Source organism: Syngnathus leptorhynchus, chromosome 4 (genome assembly GCF_054491065.1).
Source record: "Syngnathus leptorhynchus isolate UIUO chromosome 4, UIUO_Slep, whole genome shotgun sequence".
Taxonomy (NCBI): Eukaryota; Metazoa; Chordata; class Actinopteri; order Syngnathiformes; family Syngnathidae; genus Syngnathus; species Syngnathus leptorhynchus.
The window spans coordinates 4,322,142-4,342,666 of NC_141198.1; the positions used below are offsets into that span (position 1 = coordinate 4,322,142).

The 20,525-nt window shown below is 38.7% G+C and overlaps 1 protein-coding gene across 2 annotated transcripts; it reads right to left on the reverse strand.

Moving 5' to 3' along the window:
* Positions 1 to 600: 600 nt before the first annotated feature.
* araf (A-Raf proto-oncogene, serine/threonine kinase) lies at positions 601 to 20,289 on the reverse strand. 2 transcript variants are annotated; one of them, XM_085909018.1, is made up of 17 exons: positions 20,224 to 20,272; positions 19,979 to 20,112; positions 19,118 to 19,297; positions 17,538 to 17,641; positions 15,522 to 15,624; positions 15,245 to 15,402; positions 12,689 to 12,775; positions 12,446 to 12,590; positions 9,597 to 9,624; positions 9,367 to 9,494; positions 9,070 to 9,272; positions 7,634 to 7,810; positions 7,352 to 7,398; positions 6,932 to 7,050; positions 6,704 to 6,835; positions 6,147 to 6,281; positions 601 to 5,814 (listed from the first exon to the last, which is right to left on the reverse strand). In XM_085909018.1, exons 3-17 carry the CDS (start codon positions 19,223 to 19,225, stop codon positions 5,674 to 5,676), a joined length of 1,815 nt encoding a protein of 604 aa, XP_085765144.1. In that variant the 5' UTR covers positions 19,226 to 19,297; positions 19,979 to 20,112; positions 20,224 to 20,272; the 3' UTR covers positions 601 to 5,673. The 2 variants fall into 2 exon arrangements, with proteins under 2 accessions (XP_085765144.1, XP_085765143.1); XM_085909017.1 differs by lacking the exon at positions 19,979 to 20,112 and having other exon boundaries at positions 20,224 to 20,289.
* Positions 20,290 to 20,525: the final 236 nt, after the last annotated feature.

Sequence of the window (20,525 nt, forward strand, 5' to 3'; positions counted from 1 at the left end):
TCAGGTTTACTTGGTGCTCAAAACATTTGCAAGCAAATGAGACAGATTTTAAATAGTAAAGGCAACCAGTACCAATCGCCTTCAATAGCATTCCTGTTTGTTTAGGTTGCAAAGACTGATGAACATCACGTGTATACACTGGCTAAATTGTTTGTACCCTTCCATTTAAGAAACAAAGACTTACAATTGTCAATTATAAACTTTAGTGAAACTAATAAATGAAAACCCGGCATTACTTTTTGGGGCTTAAGAGGTTGTTGTTTATATAAACAAGGTTCTATTCAATATACAGTAATTTATGTACATATACACATATATAGTGCACATTTTCTCGTTACACACACACACACACACACACACACACACACACACACACACACACACACACACACACACACACACACACACACACACACACACACACACACACACACACACACACACACACACACACACACACACACACACACACACACACACACACACACTTTTACATTATATATATATATATATATATATATATATATATATATATATGTATACATATATATATATATATATATGTATACATATATACATATATATATATATATATATATATATATATATATATAAATAAATGGACATACTGTATACATTTGCACATAAATGCACATACTGTATACATTTTTACAATACAGTATATACAAATATAGCTTCATATACATATACATTTGATAAGAAATAGATGAAAGGTACAGTGTTCTTTTCATTTGTATGGTCTTGGAAATAATTTTGTTTTCCTGCAAGGGTACCAACAATGTAGCCTACGTGTGTTCACTTCACCTAAAAAGCTGCAAGCACAACACCACATCAGCATAAAATAAAAAGTGTCTCCAAATCCTGGTTCATAAATACCCATCTTAAACCGCATCAAATGTCATTTCCCATCCATGACTGCCCCTGAATACATGGAACGAGTAAGAACAAAGGGTACCCAGCCCCTGACTGCAATGTTGAAGTTCCAAATGTCTGCTCTAACGTAATCCCATTGTGCTTAAAGAAACACCTCTCTTACAATATGACAAAGCTGAGTGTTTCTACATACATGCCAAACCCAATTCACAAAGTTTATAGGTCAATGTCATTATAAAACAATTAGGCATTGGTATCTATGTTGTCTTAAGCTATGAAACTACGATAAAATTATAGAATTCAAGCCTAGAGCCATTGACAAACCAATCACCATAAAAAATGCTCTGTTCATCCTATTTTCACATTGTCCTGCAAGAAGAGGCAGTTTGTACATATTGTCACAAGAGAAAAAAAGGGGGGGAAATTAAAGTGCAAGCTCCTTGACTACACTCCACCATGCTTTAGTTCATAGGTGTCAAACCCTCAACCTGGGGGCTGTCATGTGCATTTACTTCATGTTTCTTGTTAGAATTTGTACCAAAGTTGAGAATTGTCTTCACTTTAAATTGTAAGCATATTTTTATCACGCTTTTTAGTTATTGGCCATGTTGTACACAGTATATGTAATATGATGAGGCAATTATACATTTATATATCGTTTCAGAGTCATAATGGACCTCTGCGGTGAAACCATAACTACAATAATGGTCCTCGACAAAATTTAGCTTGATACCTGTGCATTAGTTTCTGATACGACCTTTCTATGTCATTGGTACAGTATATAGTATATGTCGCAACACAAGTCAAACTTTTGAGTTTGCTATGCTCACACTCAGGAGAATAAACTAAACATAAAACGGTATCCAAAATAAAGTCGCCAGTGGGGGGGCTCATCGAGAGAAGTTGAGGACTGAATCTATACCAAACGACAATGCCAGGGCATGCTATGTAAAAGGGAAACCACAAAGTATACTGAAATTATCTAAAATCGCCTAATGACATATATTCATTGCTGTTCCATTCCCCTCCTTATTGGATGCCCAGTTTCCCCACCCTTCAACCCCCTTGCAATAGTGACGAGGTGCTCGGTATGTATTCTTTAAGATAATGGCTATATATGGTTCAGTTAATTAATTTTGACAATAATTCAGAGGAGATTGTACCACCCTGGTTTCATATTTTTGAATGAAATACCACATTCATTATGCACATCCGCGGAGCATCGAAATTGTGTGCCTGTGCCATGATCAAATACACTAAAATGGCATTACATCAACTGTGCTGCAAAACAGCCCTCCTTTTAAGATGGTCTATGATGTAGTCTACTTTTCAAGTCTACAATAGACTTGTGTTGGCAAGAAAACCAAGTTCAACCCATTTTTACACTTAGCGCACAGTTGCCAGTGTACCAAAATAGGCCCCAGATATTGGTTACTACGCCAAATTGACACAAATGAAGTGTCATCAGTATCAACAAAAAATGACATGTTTTAAAAAAGACAACTAAATGGAAATGGAATGGAAAACGCTATTAAAGAAGCCCTTTAAGTGGCAATAAATGAAAACATTCTATGTCCAGTAGTGGCAGATGCTGTGCTGAAAAGGCAAAACAGCTCTTGACATGTTTCAAGAGAAACAGTACTACTCAACTCATAACAGTTATTTGGATAATTTATCAATGACTGTATTAATGTATACTTACACAATCGGTTTAAATGTAAGCAGTAATAATTACTTGATAACCATTTACAAGATTTAACTTCAGCAACATTCATCGCACTACTGTTTTCCAGGCTGTTAATCAAAAAGTACTTGCGTGAAGGCTTTATTTAAGTCAGCATAGCGCTCACGTATTCAATCACTCAAGGCATCTCGTTTAGGGCTTCTCCATCTGTCCATTTATATTGGTTTGGGCTTGTAAATTAATAAATTGCATGTTAAATTGTGTAAATAATTCTTTGGAAAGTAAGTGAAGAAACTCTGTTATGTACACTGGGGCAACAATAAAATGCATGTAATCTGTAAATATTTCTTGGCCAAGTAATTGACGAAATTCAGTTATGTACAGTGGGGCAAAAAGTATGAAATCACTGAGTGCAATTTCTCCCAGTTAAAATGATGAGATTTATGTAAGTTTCATCATAGGTAAACTTGAACTGACAGATTGTGAAAGTGAAAATTCCTGGAAATTGCATTTTAGGAATTTCAAAGAATTTATTGTGAAAAAAAGTATTTTGTCAATAACAGACACATAAGTAAGTGCTGGTTTGGAGCTCCATGCAAAATAACATCTCCGTGGAATCAAAATGATCCTAAAAACGTGGAGCAAAAATCCCAGAAGTACACTGGGGAATGACCTACAGAGAGCTGGGAAGGAAGTAACAAGGGTTAGCAACATGAACAGGGCTGGCTGACAGGGAATCAAATCCTGCAGTGCCAGACGTGTTTTCCTTTTTAAGCCATTTCATGTCCAGGCCTATCTGAAGTTTGCAAAACGGATGTTTTTGGCACAAACTCAGCTCATGGTGTATGAAGGAAGAAGAATGCTCAGTTGCATCCCAAAAACACCATACCTACTGTAAAGCACAGGTGTGTTCTTGGGGGCTCTTTTTTTTTTGCAAAGGGGACAGGGAATTGAATGCCTGTGTTGCTCAGTGACAGCCCCAAAACATCACTGCTCTAAAATAGACCTGCATGGAGGAATGAGCCAAAATATCACCGTAATTGGCATGTAAATACTTTCAAAATCTTAAAATGTCATTTCCAGGATTTTTTTCCCCCACATTCTGTCTCTCACAGTTTAAGTGTACCTATTATATTAATAGTACCGTAATTTTCGGACTATAAGTCGCAGTTTTAGTCATAGTTTGGGCGGGGGGGGGGGGGGGGGGGGTGACTTGTACTCAGGAGCGACTTAAGTGATTTTTTTTCACAAATTTTCAAAATTCAAAAATCTGCGATGTAGCGAAACCGCGAAAAAGAACCGCGATATAGCAAGGGATTACTGTCATTTGAACTGCAAGTGCCGTCACCCGTGCCGCGTGGCGGTTATTTACATAAAAGGCAAAGGATTCGATCACGGGATCACGAAGATGACGAAGGGCCCCACCTACTATCGGCATCATTAGCGGCTTTGTTTGTAAGTGACCCGGAGGACGAAGAGTTTGAAGGATTTAATGATTTGGAGTGACACAGAAGGTTTAAAAAACTATTATAGCTTTTACGCACGCCCGGTCCTTCTCGACGGGAGCTGTCTTTCACCTTCGTGGGTGGAAGTTGGGGGCCGGCGCTCAGCCGGGTGGTTGTCCGGGGACGGCGGATGGGGCTCGGACATGGCTTTTACGCACGCCCGGTCCTATTTATGGAGCTCTCTTCCACCTCCGTGGCTGTAAGTTCAGTAGTCGTTGGCTCGTTGAACTCGTTTTGTTAAATAAAGAGCTGTTTACCAAACCCACGTCTTTCCTGGTACTTTGTTAACGCTACAATATTGTTATATACTAGATCTCTGCAGCGCACGCGCGGCATTGTTGACATAAAGAACGAGGAATTTGATCGATGGATTTAATGATTTGGAGTGACACAGATGGTTTGATAATATTGTTATATAAACCCATGTCTTTCCTGGTACTTTTTTAACGCTACAATATAGTTATATACTAGATCTCTGCAGCGCATGCGCGGCGTTGTTGACATAAAGTACGAGGAATTTGATCGATGGATTTAATGATTTGGAGTGACACAGATGGTTTGATAATATTGTTGTAATATGATAGTTATTTGAAATATACTTTATATATCGTTATATGGGTCTGTGGAATAATTAGAAATTAAATTTACAATGGGTTCGACGTCAGCATATGCGGCGCATACGCGGCATTGTTTACATAAAGCACAATCGATGGATTTAATGAATTGGAGTGACACAGATGGTTTGATAAACGTGTTATTTATGTAATACTTAATTGAATAACTCTGAATGTTACGTCAGGCCCGTTCTCAGCTCCTCGTTTGTGTATGTCACGTTAGCATACCGTATTGTTTAGCCTGTTGTTGCTGGTTCATGTCTGTTTTTGGTGTTGGATTTCGACAAATAAATTGGCCCCAAAAGTGCGACTTATACTCCGGTGCGACTTATATATGGGGTTTTTTTCACTTTATTGTGCATTTTATGGCTGGAGCGATTTATACTCCGGAGCGACTTATAGTCCGAAATTACGGTTACTGTTACAGAACTCTCTTCTCATTTAAAGTGCACAGTCTGTGATAGACTAAATACTTTCGTGCCCCACTGTAGATCTACTTGAGAGTACAAACATTTTTACGTGATTGTTAAAAGGGCAATAGAATCACCGATTTTGATGTCATATGATTGTGAATTCTTGGTTATGTTCAAAGTGATCCTTCCAAGATCGGGCCATGTATGAGACGACGACGATGCTGCAGTGTTTGTTTGCCATGAAACGATGGACACCCCAGTAAGTTACAGTATCGAATGCCCATTTGAAATATAATGTACAGCAAAATAAACTTGACAATCTGTTGAGAAAAAAGCGAATGAATGCCCCTCTGAAGGAGCAGGTCTTTGTCATTAGAAGAATTCAAACTGGAACGAAACACCTAAAGATTATTCCTGCAGTGTGTTATTGAGTGCTGGAGCTCCAAGGCTCTGAAAGTTAGTGATGAAGTTCCGCAACAAAAGCAGCTGAAGCCTCTCAGAGGCACTGGAATGCTGTGGTTTTAGAAAGGGACACAACCTTTCTGCCTAGTGATGTTGAAATCTTAGAGTGGCATCAGCCTAGTGGTGTGGAATAGAAGAGGGTTCAAGTCCTCAGCATGAACAGCCCGATGGAGAGAGGGCTCAGAACGACTGCGCTCAATTTTTGGCAGCAGATCCTGTACCTGCTCGATGGCGACTAAGATCTGATAAGAGAAAAGAAAATGTAAATCAACAACATAATGTATAAAAATGACATTAAAAACAATTGCACTTGGCAAAAATAAGTTGATCATTTTGGCAAGAATATGTCAAAACAAAGATGATTCATATCATGAACACGTATCAAATGAGAATTTTTTCAAAAATCTTTGTTTCCTAGATACTTGCTGTGTTGAACATTAGCATTGCAGAGAAGAACACACTTAGAATCCACACACTTTCATAGAATACAAAACTAAATTTACGTTTCAATTTTTACAGCTAGTTGAAGCGTTATTAATTCAGAGGAAAACATTTTGTTGAGGAAAACACAAACCTGTGGGAACAAGAGCCTCTCATCCCGTTTGAACTTCAGGCAGTCAATGATAAGCCTTTTCATTGATTTGGGTGAGGTACTGTAGAGCTTACTGAGGTCTGGGGACAAGTAACCACGTCCCACCATAAAGATTATCTGGAAGAAAAGAAGGGTTGGGGGAATCACTACACCATTACCGGAATTCTAATGTGCTGAATGGAGAATCATGAACAAGAATCAAGTCTTTTGTTGTGTTTTAAATGTTTTAGTCTGAGGTTAATGTGTTTCTATGTTGTCAATGTACACTCTTTGTCATTTAAGTAAACTAGTTTTTTCTGCTTTGCTTCTGAATGTCATCAGTTGTGAGTGTATTTAAATATTTTTAGGTGCTGTGTGTGTGTGTGTGTGTGTGTGTGTGTGTGTGTGTGTGTGTGTGTGTGTGTGTGTGTGTGTGTATGACTACATTGACATATTGATAAAGCTGCCTTGGTATTTGTTACTGCAAATGTAACAAATCCACCATTCATTAGACTTTGGCTCAAAAGATTTTGAATGGTTCAAATAAAGCATTATTTAACCTGATCTCTGTTGTTGATATTAGAGTATGGTAGAGTCCCTGACATCAGCTCAAACAGTACTACTCCATACCCATATACATCAGACTGGAATGTATATGGGTTGCTGTCCTGCATGCGGATCACCTCAGGGGCCTTGGAACACATGGAAAAGAAACACAAGTGTCATGCCGTGTATAGATCATTTCTGTCATCATAAGTGTTTCTGGAATGACCTTATAACAAAATTACCATCCAAAGAATTGATCCACTGGGCTGTTCAACTTGTTGAGAGCCGGTCCACCGTGACTTCACTGTTGCAAGACCGAAGTCACCAATCTTAACAGTCCAACCCTCATGGAGGAAAATGTCTGGAAAACAATCTCAGGAAATAGGTGACTAAAAATGTGCAACCAACAATCATTTTTAAGTTGGTTCCAGAAAACAATTCCAATTAAGTTGATTGATCATTCTCTGTACTAGGTGGACAAATATTTTTTACATAGGGATTTTCATAACAATATGCAAAATGGACAAAGTAGGATTGCGGTCAGCATTTGGAATACAATTTAAGACAATGGCCACTTGTCATCAGGCAACTGGAATCACATTGAAGATTACCAGTATGGTTCTTGCTTGAGTAAAAACTATTACAGGGTAAGAAAAGGATACTGTTTGATTTCAGGTCGCGATGAATAATGTTCTTCGCATGAAGATAACTGCAAGGAAAAATAAAATCATCATTAATTTTACATGGATAAGATATCAAACACAAAAGTGGAAATTTGCTGCATAACTGCAATATTAGAAAGCCTTAGTATTTGCAGAGGTCAACTTTTATACATACAAACGCACCACCCTCTACATTGTAGTAGCTTTCACACGTCACGTGTAGAAAACAGTCACATCTTCAAGCAAAGAGTATTGGTACAACTGAATGTGGAAAAGTCTTACTCCATGCCCTGTGCTGTTTGTCTGGCCACGTCAATCCGCCTCATCGTGTCAAATTTGGTTTCAGAGACATGCAGATGGCGGTACAGGCTGCTGCCTTCACACCATTGTGTGATTATGGCAAAATTGGGCTTCGTCATATAGCCCATGAACAACAGAATGTTGACATGGCGGGTTTTCCTGAAGAAATGGAAAATCATATTAACATAAAAAAAGCAATCTCCCATTAATCACTTAGTGATTGTCGCTTTGTAATTTGCATAATTTCTCAGCGTACGAACATTATTTTTACGGTTGGCTCTACACACCAATTGCAATGACGTTGGGATGTTGTATAAAAACACAATACAATGATTTGCAAATCATGTTTAACCTGTATTTAATATACTACAAAGACAAGCTATTTAATGTTCAAATTGATAAACATGGTTGTTGTTAATTGAGCAAATAATGATTATCTCGGAATTTTAGGGCTCCAAGACATTCCAAAAAAGCTGGGACACCCTTTTCTTTTAACATTGAATACAACTGAGGACACTAATGATGAAGGTGGTGAAATTCATTCCCATTTTCACTTTACGTATAGCTTCAGCTGTTCAACATTCCGGGGTCTCAGTATTCGCATTTTATGCATCATAATGCGCCAAACATTTTCAACGGGGGACAAGTCTGGACTGCAGGCAAGCCAGTCTGGTACTTGCACTCTTTTACTATGAAGCCACATTGTTGTAACATGCACAGGATGTGGTGTGAAATAAGCTGGAGCGCCCCTGAAAAAGACATTGCTTGGATGGCACCATTAGTTTCTCCTAAATGCGCATGTACTTTTCAGCAATTCATTGTGTCTTCATAGATGTGTAAGTCACTCATGCTATTGGCACTGACATAGCCCAACACCATCACACACGTTGGCATTTGAACTACTACTATCCGGATGGTTCTGTTCCTCTTTGGTGCAAAGGACAAGACATCTACAATTCCCAAAAACATTTTAAAATGTGGCCTTGTCAGACAACTGTACACCTTTCCTCTTTGCCTCAGTCGAGGAGTTTGTGCCCAGAGAAGCACAAGGGTGAACCAGAAGAGTGTTTCTGGGTGATGCAGATAAATGACTTCTGGTTTGCACAGAGATTTAAGTTGCACTGACGGATGTAGTGCCAAACTGTATTTACTAATATTGGTTTTCTGAAGTGTTTCTGAGCCCATGTTGGGTTATCTTTTACACAATGATGGAAGTCTTTATTGCAGTGCCACCTGAAAGATTGGTTTCCAGCCTTACCGCTTACATGCAGTGATTTCTCCAGATTCTCTGAACCTTTTGATGACGTTATGGACCGTAGATGATAAAATCCCTAAATTCCGTACATCAAGGATCATTGTCCTTAAAGTGTTTGAGTATTTTCTCACGCACTTGTTTTCAAAAAGGTGAAACAACTTACCGTAAGACCTGCATTTCATTTTTAAAAGCCTGTAACTGTTCAGGTGTTGGCTCTGTGACTTTAAGGATCTTGATCGCAACATCCCCATGCCACTTTCCCTTGAATACAGTTCCAAAGGAGCCAGCTCCTATTCTCTTCTGAATATTGACTTCCCGGGAGTGAACCTCCCAGTAGTAACTTGAGTCCCTGTAGCCCCCTCGATGCTAAAACACATTCAATTTGCCAAATAAATTTGTAAATTAACACTTGTGTCTCAGAAAAGATCCACTGACAAAGAGTACTGCAAAAATTACATACTACTTTCTTTTTGTCATCCGAGGAGGAGGGCTTTCGTTCTTTGTGCTCTGAAGGTGACTTGGGCGGTCTTCTCCCTGGGGAACCTAAAGAGGGCGGGCTAGTGGATGGCTTTGGTGATGGCTCAGGACCTGCAGATATAAAAGGCAGGCTGTTAACTTTTCAAAACCAACATGCAAAATAAACCAAAAAGCCACACCTAAAATTGTTATTAAAAAAAACCCAAACCATACCTATTGTGTTGTTAAATTTCACTGCGTCCTATAAGGATTGAGGGGGAAAAAAAAGTTCATTAAATGGATTGCATGGAATTTTACATGAAAACCAAGTGTTCTCAACCTTTGTCAACTACGTACCTATAAAAAAAAAAAAATTCCAGTCAAGTATACCCTAACATTTCCTTTGTTTGAGTACTGTGCCATCAGTAGGTGATTTATTTAAAATTGGAACTCTGTTTGTATTTGTGTCTCTAGACCTATTTGGGTAAGAAATAACTTAAAAAAAAAAGGAGGCAATAGTAAATAACATTGCGTAAAAAAAGAACTAAAAAAAAAAAGGAGGAAATAGTAATTAATAATTATAAATAAAGACTTGTGCACATAAACATAATTGTTGACATAGTGTCCTCTTTTGGGATCATAGTACAGATGTGTTCTCAAAGAGAAACAATTAACTTTATTTTAAATAAAAGTAGAAACTGAAAAATGTTATGAAATAATTGTTATTTTCTAAACATAATTTAGAAATCTCATGTACCCCCTAAAGTGGCTTCATGTACCCCATTTGAAAATAACAGATTTAGACTATAAATAGGAAGCCTTTCTTGAAGGCTTTTTCATTGTCATCATATTTACTGTCGTGTAACACTTGACTTTTCTCCAAAGGGCAAAACTACTATTCATTTGTCACAATGAACTGAGGCAGTCATATTAGTTTAAAGTATTTTTGCTTTGTTCTTTACTTAACAATGTCCTTCAGAATAGACCTTTTGCAGATCTTCAGTTCTACATTATGGGTAAGGCAAATTCTTATAGGCTATATTAACTTTTCCTTTATAACTATCGTGAGCAGAGTACAATGTGATTTGGAGCGCTTCAACAGCTGGAATTTTTCTTTTCTTAAATCTATGTCATTTTAAACCTCTTACACAGCCTACTGGGATATGACGGTCAAGATTCATTCGTCATCATTTTTTCATGAAATTTGGCTGACGAAGGGCAGACGGCGACCCCGAGAAACAACACCACGACGTGAAGACAAAACAAGTAGGACAATTATGGTAATTTGCTTTGCTCTAGAGCATGCAGATTTTAATCCTGACAGTACATAAAGAAAATAATTGTCTAAATAGCGCACCGACCATAGTTAAATGTGATACGTTACATTTGTTTTAAGTCATTAGCTTTATAATACATTTACTACCAACACTGGCAGCAAAAGACAAATAGGCTGAATAAATGTGTTGTTCTGCTCGCATGATGTGAGTGACCTGAGAAAGCATAACACGTGACAACTCAATGGCCATATGACATGCCATGATGCCGCAACACCAAAATAATGCAGAAACGTTTCTTAATTTTATCGTGATAGCGATTAAAAAAACATTTTATCGGGCTGATCACATGTTGAGTTTCTCATTAGTTTTGCTGTCCAGTAGCTTGCTGTATAGTCTCTTTCTGTTCCAAATGGGTTTACAGATAATGACAAAAAAAATGTGGTCAAGAAATCTTCAATTTGAGTCCCTCCTTATCGTGGATCTTTTTCTGTAGAAAAATTATGAAGAATTAACAGGGGTTTCCTACATTCAGTTGAGAGCAGTTTCACACGGCACAAAGCGCTCTTGGCTTAAAAACTTTTAATCAAACCCTGCAAGTTTGAAGGTGTACAATAAAATAGCTTGTTGTTTGGTAGTCCCCCCCCCTTTTTTTTTTTTTTTTTTTTTTTTTTACAATTGATTCTCATGCATGAGCAGATTAAGTGTTTTATCATTGACACCCTTGATCAAGATGTGTTCCTAAGCTTTAAATAAATTATTTTATCTCCTAAAAAATATAATGCCAACATTAAAAGATAAAAATCCAACCAGTCCATTTATTTTCAGTTGGGGGAATCCCACGTTAGTAAGTAACATCAATCAATGTGTGCCACAATTACACACACGATTAATTATCACAACTAAAACATCAAATCATCAGGCTTTTTATCTGGACACTATTATAACGCTTTACATTGATTGGATGCATTATTAATGCGCTCACAAATTTACACTCTGGTGGTGGGACATTACATATGTAGCCACGGCTGTCCTGAGGCTGCCTGACAAAAGCAAGGCTGCCACTGTGTGCCGAGAGCCTCTCCGACCACCACCAAATATTCGCACACGGCCATACACCAGTGTGAGTTGCACTGGAGGCAGGGTGGGTGAAGTGTCTTGCTCAAGGACACTACAACACTTGACTCAGACAGAGCGGGATTCCAGGGGCTGATTCGATGGCGACTGAAAATCCCTGCATGCATGCGTTTCTTTCTGTAGTAAGGACATCATTATTGTTCCCCATAGTTTGTTGAATGGGTGTCTTAACTACTGGGTTAAATTTGTGTTTCACATTGTGGATATAAAATCATGACTGTGATGTATGTCCAATATAAATATAGTAAAACCCCCGGCTAGTGCAGTTCGACACCATGCTAAAGCTAATAATGCAAACATAACAAAGCGTTTCACCATGAAGCAGTGTCTTTGTGGTGGCAAGAGTCAAGTATTCTAGAAGACATTAGTTGTTTCTCAGTTCTGACTATTGTCAGTTGTGATCTCGTGATCAGTTTACAAGTACGCGTTGACACCACCGTACTCTGCCTTCCTGAGTTCCAGCTAAAAAGAGATGTCTGCCATGCAGTGGTGAACAATACTATTATACTTCAGAACTAAAGTGGTAGAAAAAGCACATTTATAATATACAAAAATTAACTCCAAGTGGGGGTGTGGGCCGTAAATTGCCCATTCCTGGACAAGAAATTACATTTGAATTATTTCAAAATTACAGAACAAAAGAAGATTGCGCATTGGGCAACTGACACTTGCCTCTATAATGCTGGCAACAGCAGGGCTCACTGTGCTGACCATATGAACATTGGGTGTCGAGGTAGAACGATGCCTTTGCAGAGACTGGCCATCTCCACTAGGGATGGGGAAGTGAAAGGCTGATGTTGGGGACAAGAGGTCCAGCCTGAAATGGCAAGCAAAATGTCAAACTGTGCATTATAATATCTGTTAAGGTGAACTTTTTTTAAACACATTTAGAACTAGTTTGGTCTGCGAGCTTACCCAGCAGGCTCTGGTGTTAAGGCTATATTACTCTGTGATGGAGAATTTTCTGGCAATAGTATCTGAGGATACTCATCTGTGCAGGGACTTGGATCACACCCGTCCAAGCACAAGTAGAAAAGGATGAGACAAAAAGACAATAACATTAAACAAGGGTGTGTTCTAACATATTAAGACTTAACTCTGTCAATATGCTCAAGTGGACGATTTCATAGAAATATTTAATTAGTCACTTATTGCTTTAAAAGCAGTGTTGCTTCTCAGCTAGTGATATGCCGATATGATCATCCAATTGTAAATAAGGACAGATTATGAAGTTCCATTTGGAAAATGTCATGCTTATCCGAAAGCGATACTAATTGTCATCAGTGACGTCTGAGCGACTCATCTAACAAGCTACTTTGAAGGCACGTGTTTTTGCTTTCTAAGTCAAATTACCGTATTTTCCGGACTATAAGGCGCACCTAAAAACCAAAAATTTTCTCAAAAGCCGACAGTGCGCCTTATAGTCCGGTGCGCCTTATATATGGATAAATTTATGAATTTGTTGATCCATACTGGTTGTACACAGTGCTCTGCCAAACTTTTCAGTATGTTTTAGTACAACTAGTAAATTACAAGGTCGCATCACTTACCAGCATTACGGCAACCGTGGTCAGGGGGCGTCACTGAATAGCTGTTGTACCCGTGAGGCGATTTTATGTCAAAATAGGCTGCTCTGTTAATGTTTTGAGTAAATTTACGGATTGATATGGAAGGGAAACATAGGTAAGCAGTACCAAGGTGTTAGATCAAACTTTAGTCAGTTCCGATCATTTTGTAAGCCCTCGTTTGAGAAACGCGATTGTTTACACTTTGCTCAGGCTCACGGGAGTCTGCGAGCTGAGGCTCATGGGAGTTTGCGGGTGGCTAATGCCATAGTGATAGCTGCTATACGCACGATGCTATTTCGTGTAAAAATAGGCTGCTCTGTTAATGTTTCGAGTAAATTTACGGATCGATACGGAAGGGAAACATAGGTAAGCAGTACCAAGGTGTTAGATCAAACTTTAGTCAGTTCTGATCATTTTTTAAGCCCTCGTTTGAGAAATGCGATTGTTTACACTTTGCTGAGGCTCATGGGAGTTTGCGGGTGGCTAATGCTATAGTGATAGCTGCTGTACGCACGTGGCTATTTCATGTCAAAATCGGCTGCTCTGTGAATGTTTCGAGTAAATTTACGGATCAATATGGAAGGGAAACATAGGTAAGCAGTACCAAGGTGTTAGATTGAACATTAGTCAGTTCTGATCATTTTATAGGATAGTTTGAGAAATGCGATTGTTTAGAGGACTCATTGGTTATTGGCTAGTGGATGCATATCGCAACCCTAGTCAACCGCAGTTTGTTGCAGTATAGCTTCTATTTTATGCGCCTTATAATCCGGTGCGCCTTATATATGGACAAAGTTTTAAAATGGGCCCTTCATTGAAGGTGTGCCTTATAATCCAGTGCGCCTTTTGGTCCGGAAAATACGGTAATCCATTAAATGCCTTTTCATCTCAATACTGTGCCCAGAAATGAAACTTCTTACAGGGATGAGAATGGCAAATGTGAAAAAACATCAAAAAGTGGCCGGGGGTACCTTTGTTCTGTTTTTTGTTTCTATGTGTTCTTTAATGTTCCTAGCGCCACAACCTCCATAGCTGATCATATCTTCACAGAGAATACACAAAACCTTCCCCGGGACATCTACTTTACGGATATGTTCAGAGTTGTATGACGACGCTGCGCTTGAGCCATGCCCATCTTAAGCAGTTCGTCCCGTTCGACTTGTCTATTTCACTCGTCTTTTTTCTCCCAAACTTCCGCCATGCTGGCGGAAACATTTGCCGAGTAGGCCCTTGATCTATCTAACTAAATAACTTGTCTACAAGTGATGAAAACCCAATCGCAAATTCACATTGTGCCAAAAGATGCTGTCGCAGCGGGCGGGCGAATGCTCACGAGTCCCCAAGGCTAACTTGCCCGCTTCCCTACCCCCCCCCCCACTTATGTATAAAAAAAACTTCTTAACGGGTTTACACGATTCATGAAAATGATACTATCGACGGAAAAAAACAGACATCCGTGGATCCGCAGAAAATTCTCATCCCTGTTCTTACAATTTTCTTCTTGATTTCTTTTGACCTTTCAATTTTACAGATAGAAGTGGTGTTTCAGGAGTGTCTCAAACTAAAATGTTGTCAATAAACATAATAAAAATAAAATAATGAATATAAAAACCAGAAGATTCCAAAGACATATCATTTGGCTTTTTCTGAATTGTTTAAAGATATAGTAAGTAAACTTGAAGACTGAAGAAAGTGATGAAAATCTTTTAAAAAATCCTCTCATTTAGCAAAAACCTCATTTAGGTGATGGGGGGGGGTCTACGTCGTATATGTAAATTTCTGATTTCAAATGTAATTACCCTGAAAGAGCCATCAAAACCACACACTGCAACAAAACCTTGCTAATAATCAAAGTATCATCGTAGAAATCGTTTAATGCTTTTTGAACTGTGATTCAACTCACCGCTGTTTGCTTACTGTGTCCATGTCCACACAAACGGTAGGTACCTTACTACTGCAGTGCTGGTGAAATTTGTATCCACATGTCTGACACCTGAAGCCATTAAATAAAAACTTGTGGCAAAAATCACAGTAAGCCAGCTTGAAGAAAGTTTTCCGTACCTGTGCAGATAAAAATGTCATTATTCGTGCAGCAACGGAACATTAAAGTGTGTGGGGGGGGGGGGGAGCATGGTAAATGTACAGTATATCCAAAGAAAGCAGGCTTGTCGACTACTCACAAAGTTGTGCATGGTCAAGGGAATGTCATCCAGGACCTCAACTAATAGCTCTTCTCCAACCAAAGGAGTAATGTCCGTCTCCCAATCCGTCAGCCTCTTACGACTGGAAAGTAAATTAAAAGACAACAGCAAAAAAATAATAATAATAATATTTTGAATAATTATTATGACAAGATGGAATCCGCTCTCTATTTATTTTTATTCTGTATGGTGATAAATTTTCTATCAGAACACCTGTAATACTGTGTATGGATGATTGGCAATACTTTGGTGAATCATATGTTCGGGGAGTGTGAATGACTTTTTGGTCTTCAGTTCCTGCAGTGCTGGTCTCCAGCAGCTTCTTAATGTCTGCTCTGAGTATGGTATTTATTGACATGAAATTCAATACAGATAAGGTTCTAGTTTGCTTCACAAATTTGGTGAATGAACAGATGGAGTGGAGGTGACTTTATTCAGAGGCCATTGCACACCACAAAATTACAACAAATGAAGCCTGTAAAAATTCGAGGATGCATATAATGATAAAGTGATTTGGAAGCACTGGTATACTTGACTCTTCTGAGTGTCATTGCCTTTTTATTTTTATTTTTTTAATATGTTGTTCACTTTTACGTCTTTTTTTAAACCTTTGTATTTAATTTTTTGTACGGTCTTCTTTTATCTGGACCACTGAGTCTGTAAATAAAGTTTCTTGATATTATGAACATGTACAGGAAGTGAGTTACAAATAGTATGTATTTCAAAGTACAATTTTAGGCCATCTTCACACATTTACAGGAGTCATACATCTGCACCCTTCTCCTAAACAGTGAACCCGAGTGACTTGAAACTTGGGTTGTCCCATCTCAACAACAGGGGATAACAAAAAGGAAAACATTTTTACATTTTCTACATACTATACAATGGGGCATCAAACTTTGTGTTTCATAATTCCTTCTTAACGATTCATTCTGGGTTATAGATCTGCACCAACTGGGAGGCCCACGCCATACAAAAAGGTCTTTTGGAGCCATATGCTAAACCTCACAAGATGTCCACCATTTTGAATTTACTTTCATAGAGGGCATATCGTAATGAACTCCTAAAAGAGAATTTGTCTTCGAACTTTGTATGTTTCACCTGAAGACAAGTTATTGAAATCTTTTTATTTGCCTGCACACTAGTGATGCAGTGTATATAAAGAAAAACTGCTGCTTTTGAGGTTCTAAACTTGGGCAAAAACTTGACACTGCTATAACAGAGTCATTGCTCTATTTCCAAAAATATTCTCTACAGCGCCACCTACAGATTTTTAACAAAGCATTATCGGTGGAAGGTGAACATTCACCAACAAAAATGTATTTTATTTATATGCTAATCCTAAAAGAAAGATGCCAACTTTTACATCATTTTGGGATTTTGCTGAATTTTGGCCTTTTAAAGAGATCATATTTCAGCGAACTCCGCCCAGGGATTTTATCGAACGGTCTTCAAACTCTGGGTCGTTAATCTAAACATGGTTAAGATGTGAAGTTATTGAAAGCTTTTGATTTTGTTGCATGCTGTTGCTGTGGCAATGCACTGTTTGTAAAGAAAAATTATGCCGTTTTAGAATGTACAAACCGAGGAGAAAAGACAAACTTTGCACAAACACACACATCAGGGCTGGCATAAGAATCAATACTTTTGAACTTTTTTGTGATAATAAAAAAAGCGCCCCCTATACATTTTTAATGACGCATTCGTTTTACCAAAATCTTTGAAAATTGGGAGACTTATGTTAAGAGGCTAAGACCTACCTAAAAGTATTTTGGAATGATGTTGTTTTTTTTAGGATCAAAACCTGGTACCAATAAAATTGGCTTCTGAACTTTTGTCTAAAAAAACAATAATCTTTTGATCTGAAACCCAAATTTCTTCAGCACACAAGAGAAATAAATCTTGCCATTCCAATACTTTCAGAAAGAACTGTATTTTAGACCTCCACGGTTTTCTAGCCCATTTTGCTTTTGTTACGATAACTTGCAAGCTTACCCTTCGAGAAGGCGGAATACAGCACAGCAGTCTTGGCTTAAGCCTCTCACTTTAAGTGCTTTATCTAGACTCTCATACACCGTCTGTCCTTGGCGAACATTCACCTGCAAAAAGGAGACTGCTGCTCAACAACATTGTCAATGTCACATTCAAACGCCATGTTAAAAACAAGTACCGTATTTTCCGGACTATAAGGCGCACCTAAAAACCTAAAATGTTCTCAAAAGCCGACAGTGCGCCTTATAGTTTGGTGCGCCTTATATATGGATCAATTTATGAATTTGTTGATCTATACTGGTTGTACACAGTGCTCTGCCAAAATTTTCAGTACGTTTTAGTACAACTCGTAAATTACATTGCGCATCGCTTACCAGCATTACGGCAACCGTGGTCAGGGGGCGTCACTGAATAGCTGTTGTACCCGTGAGGCTATTTCATTTCAAAATAAGCTGCTCTGTTAATGTTTTGAGTAATTTTACAGATCAATATGGAAGGGAAACATAGGTAAGCAGTACCAAGGTGTTAGATCAAACTTTAGTCCGTCGCAATCATTTCATAAACCATCATTTGAGAAACGCGATTGTTTACACTTTGCTGAGGCTCATGGGAGTCTGCGGGTGGCTGTTGCTATAGTGATAGCTGCCGTACGCACGAGGCTATTTCATGTCAAAATAGGCTGCTCTGTTAATGTTTCGAGTAAATTTACTGATCGATATGGAAGGGAAACATAGGTAAGCAGAACCAGAACTTTAATCAGTTCTTTTATGGGATAGTTTGAGTAACGCGATTGTTTACAGAGGGCTCATTGGTGATTGGCTAGTGGATGCATACCGCAACCCAAGTCAACCGCAGTTTGTTGCAGTATAGCTTCTATTTAATGCGCCTTATAATCCGGTGCACTTTATATATGGACAAAGTTTGGAGATGAGCCGTTCATTGAAGGTGCGCCTTATAATCCGGTGCGCTTTTTGGTCTGGAAAATACGGTATTTTAATATTTTATGTTATGAATGTCATCTTTTGATTGAAAGTGTTTTCAAATGATTTATGAATTGATGTCCTCATTACACACACAAACGACCATTCACATTCAAATTCTCAACTAATGACGAGTAGGGTTCAATTAATCTAACATGCATGTTTCTGGAATGTGGAAGGAAAAGGAAGCCAGAGTACAGCACCCGGAGAAAACTTACACAAGTGTGGGGAGAACATGAAAAAATCCACACAAGAGGGCATTTGCCCAGATTTTAACCTAATACCTTTTAGCTATGAGGCAATGACAATATCACCGCTTATTATATTTTAAAACTAACAAATGTGGCAAAGTGAGATAGATCTGATCTGAATTATAAATCAGAAAATGGGAGGATTATGAAAAGCACCATCTGCCAGACCAAATGGTTAGTTTCACACTCACTGACCAAGTGAGAAATATGTCAAAGTTTGTGAGAGTAATCACACTTAAAATCAGCAATACCAGCCATGGACTTTCACGAAGCCACAAACAGCCATCAATCTAGTTGCAACGTTTTAGTAGCTGTGTAAAAATAAAGAGCAGCATCAAATCACTTGTCTCACCACAGTCCTCTGCTTGTTAGGGAGGAAGACTCGGATGGTACCCCCACCTCGGGGGACATCCTCCGGACTAGTTTCTCCTGAAGAGGAGTAGGAGGAGGTGGAGGACATGATGAATGGTAGCTCAAGGGGGATGCTATTCTTGACAGTTGACACCAAAGCCTCAGGAGAGAGTCATGCAACCTGCAACAAAATTAACACGCTTCATTTGTGAGCATGTTAAACAGAGCAAAGAAGCCGTGCTTGTTGTTGAACACAGGCATTTCAACTGAGTGCCTTTTCCAATGGGCAGGACTTTGTATGGTGGGAATAACAGTACATATGCATTTGACACAAGGAGGATGACTATTGGCTGAATAAACAAATGATGGTGCTGTATTTTGACAGATGGCATGAAGCGCTACTTGGTCTAACATTAACTTGGCAACCCATAAGATCCCCACAGCAATTACATATACTTTGAACGCTCATAACTAAAATCACAGACCGTGCAACATTCAATTGAGTAATCGTGAATTAATTAAAACGAGTTATACATGCCATTACTCGCGGAAAGTCGAAGCTGCAAAAGTCACAGATGAGTGATGCTAATGCTATGCAACGTTAGCCACTTAGCTTAGCGTGGGATTTGTCTACTGTATGTGACATTTGGAGTAGTGGAAAGCCTTGTCTCTTGCACTGTGCCACTTATGCGACTTTAAAACTGCCTTACCAAATTGTTTAGCAAGTAAAGGCAACTACAGCGTACTGACAATGTCATTCTGGCATATCCAAGTGTTACCTGAACTTGAACAAGCAATTGTGCTCAGGTTAAACTGTGCCCGTAGTGGAGGAGATTATGTAGCTCCAAAGTGGCTAGCGTACTTTTTAGCTATTCGTCGCCAGCCCAGTTGAAAACGTTGGCAAACTTTAGTGGTTTAACTACTGCGTCGGCTCCGGAGCTGTTGCTAGTCCTTTCTCAGTTTCGTCAGCGGCGACTCGTTACAATACATCGCCATCTAAAACATAATACGACATAGTTGTGCGGTTTGGCATTTACTTCTAAAGATAGCAGATAATTCGAACATCGCTAAACATATTTAAATTTAGATACAAATTCAAACTCTTACCTGTGGCAGCCATCTTGAACTCTCTCAATCTCAAGTCGAATCTGTCAAGAACTCCGGGGAAAGCGGAAAAACCTCGGAAATGCTCTTTTTTCATTGGCCACTTCCTGTATCTGCCTTCTTTCATTGGACGTCGCCAGTTGGACATACCAGAGATGGGCGTTCACTAACCTCACTGTCATGTAAATGAAGCAACAGTAGTGTCGAGCTGCAATCTGATCGCTTTCAAAACTACAGCGAAGAAAACTGCGACACTCACTTATACCAGAGAAGATATTTAAATCTAAAAAATTTAAATTAATTAA